At 63.9% G+C, this 6,727-nt stretch overlaps 1 protein-coding gene across 2 annotated transcripts; it reads right to left on the reverse strand.

Moving 5' to 3' along the window:
• Positions 1 to 657: 657 nt before the first annotated feature.
• AIP (AHR interacting HSP90 co-chaperone) lies at positions 658 to 5,824 on the reverse strand. 2 transcript variants are annotated; one of them, XM_074956824.1, is made up of 6 exons: positions 5,659 to 5,824; positions 4,197 to 4,376; positions 3,110 to 3,298; positions 2,425 to 2,601; positions 1,498 to 1,631; positions 658 to 1,068 (listed from the first exon to the last, which is right to left on the reverse strand). In XM_074956824.1, the coding sequence occupies exons 1-6, from the start codon at positions 5,755 to 5,757 to the stop codon at positions 900 to 902; spliced, it is 948 nt and encodes a 315-aa protein (XP_074812925.1). In that variant the 5' UTR covers positions 5,758 to 5,824; the 3' UTR covers positions 658 to 899. The 2 variants fall into 2 exon arrangements, with proteins under 2 accessions (XP_074812925.1, XP_074812924.1); XM_074956823.1 differs by having other exon boundaries at positions 680 to 1,068; positions 1,490 to 1,631; positions 5,659 to 5,817.
• Positions 5,825 to 6,727: the final 903 nt, after the last annotated feature.

A 6,727-nucleotide genomic window follows, 5' to 3' on the forward strand; every position in this document is an offset into this window, starting at 1 on the left:
ACACAGCAATTCCAGACGCTCGCAGGTTGCAGGGGACTTTAGAGACTTGGGACACATCGGCTGGTAACAGGCAGCCCTGCTCCCCCCCCCCGCCCCCCTCAACCCTCTCTGCAGCCCACCTGGGGGTAGCTGCCTCCACCCCCAGGCCCTGCCTTGGGAGCTTCCCCCACCTCACACAGGTAGCAGGAGACTTCTCCGGTCACTTGTCCCCAGCCAGGGCAGCCTGGGGCCAGAGCTTAGGGCCAGCCCCTTCCCCTTAAGTCAGCACAATTAGAGGGTGTGGGGCCCAGGGCCCCTTTCTTGTGCTGTGAAGGGCTCAACTCGGCACCAAGTGCCCAGGCAGGCGACAGCACTGCAGCCAGCATGGGCCCTGAGCCCAGGCACCAATCTCGCCCCTTGCCCCCCCGGGCAGCCACGGTCCGGGGGCAGTGCCAGGCTGAGAACTGCTTGCTGGGCATTAGGAGAGCGGGGGTAACCCTGGGGTGGATCAGCAGCAAGCTGCGGATAAACCAGCTACAAGGCACCAAACCCAGCTCACAAACCCATGTAACAGGGGCTGTAGGGTGCCCAGGGCAGTGGGGTACCGGGGCCACACTGATGTGGAAGCGGTGGAGGGGGGCATGGCAGTGGTTCTGGGCTCCTTGGCCTGGCTCAGGCAGGGAGGGCAGAGCCCATGGATAAATATCAGTTTATTGGCTACAGAGCATGGGGAGCGAGGAATAGGAGCACAGGGGGACCAAGCACAGACGGACAGACAGACGGGAGCTGCCAGCTCACTCCAGCCCGGGCCTTGCGGGGCTGGCACAGCCCCTCACCCTGCACAGCCCCTGCTGCTCTCCGGGCCGCGGGGCTGGCACAGCCGCTACTGGGAGAAGATGCCCTTGAAGCGGATCTTGTCCTCATTGTCCTTCTGGCGCAGGCGCGTCTCCATGCTGCGCAGCTCCTTGGCCACCACGGGGGCCAGCGACGGGTCCAGCGCCAGCACCTTGGCGAAGTCGGCCTGGGCCTCGGCCGTATTCCAGACGGCAGCATGCGCCTTCCCCCGCTTGAAATAGGCCTTGACGTTGTCTGTGGGGAGAGAGCACGGGGCAGTGCCCCTCAGACCCGACTCACAACCCCTGCTAGCCCAACCCTGGGCTCCCCCGCCCCACAGTCCTGCCAATGCCCCTCAGACCTGCCTCACAACTCCTGCTAGCCCAGCCCTGGGCTTCCCCACACAGAACCCTGCCAGTGCCCTTCAGACCTGACCCACAACCCCCTGCTATCCCACCCCTGGGCTTCCCCCACACAGCCCTGCCAGTGCCCCTCAGACCTGACCCACAACCCCACAACCCCCTGCTAGCCCAGCCCGGGCTCCCCCCCACAACCCTGCCAGTGCCCCTCAGACCCGACTCACAACCCCCTGTAGCCCGCCCCTGGGCTCCCCCCACAGCTCTGCCAGTGCCCCTCAGTCCCTGCTGTCCCAGCTGTCCCCCACACAGCTCCTCACCTTCATACTTATTGAGGATGGAGGAGCAGTGGTCCAGCACCTCGTAGTACTCACAGCACAGCAGCTTGCACTGGCAGTAGTTCAGCAGCAAGGGGGTGATCTTCAGGTCCAGCTGCATCCAGTCTGGGGAGCCCAGCTGCTCCTGCGAGGGGGGAGGGGAATGAGGCGTAGGCACTGGGGGGAGGGGGGAAGGAAGGGGAGACCTGGGGCTGGATCCTGGCAAGACAGTCGGCTTGGTGCTGGCACTAAGGCAGAGGCGCCCGCGGTTGGGGATTGTGGAAATATTGTCATGAATCATGTGCATGACTCAGTTTCCCCACCCACTCCACAATGGGAGTGAAGGAGTTAATTCCTCCATTGGGACAAGGATGGCTGGGAGTCACGTGGCCAGCGGTAGGCCTCAGCCAGAGCCCCTGCATTACCAACTGCAGAGCCGAGGGCCAGCCCAGAGGGGACAGACCCAGCAGGAGGCTGGGCTAGGAACCAGGGCAGAGAGCACCCGACGGACACCAGGCAGGCCCTTGACAGAGGGGCAGCAGTTTCTGCCCATCTGGATGTGATATAGCCTGGCTGCCCCGAGCCGTCCCCACGTGGATGCTGCCGTGTTCTGACCGGGGGGCCCCAGCTGCAGATGCGCCCTGGGGCGTGGCTCCCTGGAGGCAGAGCAGGCTGATTTCAGCAGGACTCGCTGTCGGAGCTCACGGGGAAATGGGAAGCTGGAGCCGAAAGCCCCATCCCTGAGCTGCGGAGCTGCAGAGGGCTCAGAGCTAATGGGGGCTCTCCCAGGAGAGCGTGTGGACGGAGGCACGCCAGGCCCCTCGGGGACAGCAGGTGGGTGGGAGTGGCCTGGAGCAGCCACCGAGCCAGCTCCCTGCCCCACCCTGTGGTCAGGGTCAGTGTCTAGGGACGTAGTGCCCAGGTGGGGCATTGCTCACCTTCATCTGCAGGTTCTTCAGGCAGGCGATGGCATCGTAGTACTTGGCGGCCGCCTCAGTCACCTTGCCCTGGCGATAGAGCTCGTTGCCCTCCTCGTGGATCAGCGGAACAGCCTGCATCTTCTCCTCGTCCGTCATGGCCCACGGGTCCTGCCGGTACGAGCCGGGCGCCTCCACCTGCAGTACTATGTCAGTGGGGGAGAGCCCGGACCGCACCCCACCCCAGTCCATCCGGAGAGAGCCCAGCCCCGCCCCAGCCACGGGGCACCACGCCCATCCGGAGAGAGCCCAGCCCCGCCCCAGCCACGGGGCACCACGCCCATCCGGAGAGAGCCCAGCCCCGCCCCAGCCACGGGGCACCACGCCCATCCGGAGAGAGCCCAGCCCCGGAGTACCACACCCATCCAGAGAGAACCCATCCCCGCCCCAGCCCTGGGGTACCACGCCCATCCCGAGAGGGCCCGGGCACCTTATCCATCACCCCACCTCCATCCCGTGGACCCATCCCCAGGCACCACACCTGGCAAGGGGAGAGCCCCAGCCCAGTCCAGCCCCTGGCACCACTCCCCAGTCCCACTACCCCCTCTCCACAGCTTCCCCACCCCTCGGGGACCCCCTTTCCAGCTGGGGTCCCCCCCCTCAGAGCCTCCCCATCCTCAGGTCAAGGTCCCCAGGTCCTCGTCACCTTCAGCATGTCGATGGCGAAGATCAGGGGCTGGGGGTTCTGCTGCAGGTCGTCCAGGTCAGGGTAGCCGAGAGAGTGGTGCTCATGCATCTGGGCGATGCCGCAGCAGTGCCTCTGCCCCTCCAGGGGGTCCTTCCCCGCAGCAATGTTCCGCAGGCTCTTGGCCACCAGCGGGTACAGCACCACGTGCTGGGGGGACAGGGTGTCAGCACCGGGCAGCGGGGGAAAGGGGTGTCACACAGGATCCTGGGGCGCAGGCTGAATGCAGGAATTGGTGGTACTGACCCTGGGCACCTGCCCACTCTGCGTGGCCCCCTGGGGTGTGGGGGGAGGGAGGGATCACTGCGCCAGTTGGGTTGGAACCAGACCCCTTAATAAGGATGGGCTGGAATCAAACACCCACAAATGGAGAAGACCCGGCAGAGACATGGGAGCGCTGTAACTCCTAACCACCAGCCCAGGAAGGCGTCTGGCTAGGGCTGGGCACAGACGGGAGGAGTGGGAGCTGCGGGGAGGCAGGCCTGGTCTGCATTGCAAGGCTCTGCCAGCTATGAGAGCGAGAAAATCAGCCCCCCAACCAGCAGAGCTGCGCTGGCAGAACCCCCGGCGCAGACGCAGCTGCTGTCAGCAGAGCATGTGGTGTTTGGGAAGGTGGGGTCGGTGTGGTGGCAGATCTTCTCCTGCTGCCTTTCATCTGGAGTAGCGGCTCTGCCGACACTGCTAGACGTGTGCTCTACGCAGTACAGTACAGAGCCCTGGCCGGTCCAGCTAGAATCGCTGAGTGCTTGGCTCCTCACAGGGCTAAAAGCCTCCAGCAGATCTCAGCTGGACTAGCTCCTGGTGAGTCTGAAGGCTCAGAACCATTGTGGCCGTATGGCCTGCCCTTGTGGATGGCTCTGCCCAGAGCCTGGTGAAATCGAAGGCTGCTCCCCAGATAGACTGTCTCAAGGCTCAGGTTACAGCACAGAAATACCTGATGTTGGGGTCCTGGTGTCACACAGGAACTTTGCCTGCATCCCACCCCCCAGGGACAGTGCTTGGAGGGGGGATGCAGGGAGCTGTGGGGCCGGCAGGAGTGGGAGGATACCTTGGTGTCACACAGGAACTCAGCCTGCTCCCCGTCCCGCATGGTGCTCAGGATGGTCTCCCACACTGGCAGCTTGAATTTCTTGCCAATAATGAGCTCCATGGGCTTCCCACGGGCACGGCTGTCATCCAGCACATGGTGCTCCCCGTCGGACAGCATGGTGCGGTAGTGGAAAGTGGCCTGGGTAGGAGATCAAACACGGCTGAGGCTGTTCCACACCCCACCCCACCCAGCACAACAGGGCTCCACGGGCCAGTGACTGCTCGCCAGGACCCAGTGGCCGTGACAGGGCAGGGAGGCTTGCGTTGGAAGGTGTGGGCACTAGTACTGGGATTCTCAGCTCTTGCTGACAAGCCCCAGTGACAGAGCCATGCCCCTACTAGCCCATTAGATAGGAAATGGGCCCTACCAGGAACAGGGTCACCCAGAGCACCCCTGTGTGCCCAGCTTGGGGATGTGTGCTCCTGGCAGGCCCCTGCTACATACCATGCCCACCCTCATAAGCGCTGACTCTGTGGGTGCTCCGGGGCTGGAGCACCCATGGGGAAAAATTAGTGGGTGCTCCACCCCCCCCGGCCCCACCTCCTCCTCTCCTGAGCGCGCCACGTCCCTGCTCCTCCACCTACCTCCCAGTGCACGGGGGTGGCCGGGCGGGAACGTGGTGTGCTCAGGGGAGGAGGCGGAGCCGGGGCGGGGCCTTTGGGGAAGGGGTTGGAATGGGGGCAGGGCCTCATGGAAGGGGTGGAGTGGGGGTGGGGCAGAGGGGAGCTTGAGCACCCAGGGGAAAGAGGGGAAGTCGGCGCCTATGCCCAGCCCACCCACTGGACTGGGGCGCGCTGCGCGGCCCTGGCCTCCTGGACTAGCAGGACACGGGGGCGTCGGCCTGAGCTCTGCCAGCCCTAACGGGCTCCCCTTCCCTGGGCTACTGTGTCTCCACGGGCCCTGGGCACCGTGCCAGCCCTGCCAGGCCCATGCTGCCCCCAGGGCTCCAGCTACCGTCCACCCTCCCGCTGCCAGGCCCCGGAGACTGTCAAGACGGAGCGACCCTACCAAAATATCCCACCCCCCCCGGCCCCGCGCGTCACTGCCCCACCCCCAACCATAGAAGGCGGGGCCTGTCACTGCGGGCGGCTCGGGCCACGCCCCCTCTCTGGGACAGAGCGTCACAGCCCCATCACGTTCTGCGTGCTCCGCCTACATTAGCGTGGCTGGCCAATCAGCAAGCAGGAGCGGTTGTACGTCGCTGAACACAGTACCAATAGAAACACGGCGCTGGAAAGCGGGGCAAGCCACCATAGTACCGGCTCATTGCCGCATGCGCAGTCATCACCCCCGCCCCTGTCAGCGCCGACGGACTCCGGCAGGCAGGCGCCGCTAGGCCCCTTCTAACGGTCTGTCCCTGCCGCGCATGCGCGCCAGAACCCGGCCCCGCTCTGTCCCGAGGCGTGGGGCGGCTGGTTACCTTGGTGCCGTCGCGGTAGTCGGGCATCGGGCCCCGGCCCTCCTGCACCAGCCGCTTCGCGATCCCGTCGGCCTGCAGCTGCGCGACCTGGTCCACCATGATGGCTCCTGCACAGCGGCTTCTGCCTACGCCGCCGACTCGGACCGCTCCGGGGCTTTCCGGAAGGGCTCGGGTACTTCCGGACCTGATCGGCCGTTTCCGGAACCGCTCGGCTATAGCCGGCTGGCGCTCGGTTATTTCCGGAATGGCTCTCTGGGCGTCTGGCAGTGGGAGGTCCGCGCTACAGCGAATGGAAGAACGGGCTGGAAGCGCTTAGCGTTGTTCACTCTGAATCCTACTGACGGAGGGACTCTGCCTAGTGCCCCTGATCTCTGCCAGCCCTCCCCACCCAGCTCACCCTACCGAGCCTGCTGTCTTGCACCCGGCCCACCCTGGGTCTGTGGGGTTAGGAGTCCCACCTGGGGCATTTTGCAAGATAGAAGCTTGCTCCTCGTGCTCCCAGCTAGAGGAGCTGGTAGTTTGGGAGCGAGGCCATGGGTTTGCTCCCTGGGCAGGGCTCTGTTGTGCATAGTGGGAGGGGAGATTGTGCCCACGGCTTTGTGCAGGATGGCAGAAGTCACTACAGAACCACCTCTAAACTGTGACAAACAGCCCACAGGGTGTCCATGGGCTCCCCAGCACTGAGGCAACGCTGCTGCTTTGCTTTGTCTCTGCAAACCACAATTGGAGGATGTGACTGGGGTCTCAGGGGGGCCAGGCTGAGATTGCTCAATCAGGCCAAACTGCCAAGAATGGGGCAGACGAGCCCCCAAACTGCTGGTTATTCTAATAATTAGATTCACCAATCCAGCAACAAAACAGCTTCTACAATGCCTTATTGGTTACCCAGAAGCCAAAAACACAGTTCCCTTAAAGCAACCCAGCCTTGAGCACCCACCCAGACAGACAAGTCAAATATGCTGAGGATTACTAATAATCTTGTTCGTCATATAAAAAGTTATATCAATCCCAAAGCATCGGACACATCACCCACCAGGTCAACAAATATTCCAGATCTTTCCCAAATACG

The sequence above is a fragment of the Natator depressus genome, chromosome 6, assembly GCF_965152275.1.
Source record: "Natator depressus isolate rNatDep1 chromosome 6, rNatDep2.hap1, whole genome shotgun sequence".
Lineage (NCBI taxonomy): Eukaryota > Metazoa > Chordata > Testudines > Cheloniidae > Natator > Natator depressus.

Coding starts and splice junctions, on each gene's coding strand:
- AIP (XM_074956823.1), bottom strand. CDS start 5,757: ATGGTGGACCAGGTCGCGCAGCTGCAGGCCGACGGGATCGCGAAGCGG. Junction 4,377..5,658: donor ACTACCGCGACGGCACCAAG/GTAACCAGCCGC, acceptor TCTCCTACCCAG/GCCACTTTCCACTACCGCAC. Junction 1,069..1,489: donor CATCCTCAATAAGTATGAAG/GTGAGGAGCTGT, acceptor CTCTCCCCACAG/ACAACGTCAAGGCCTATTTC.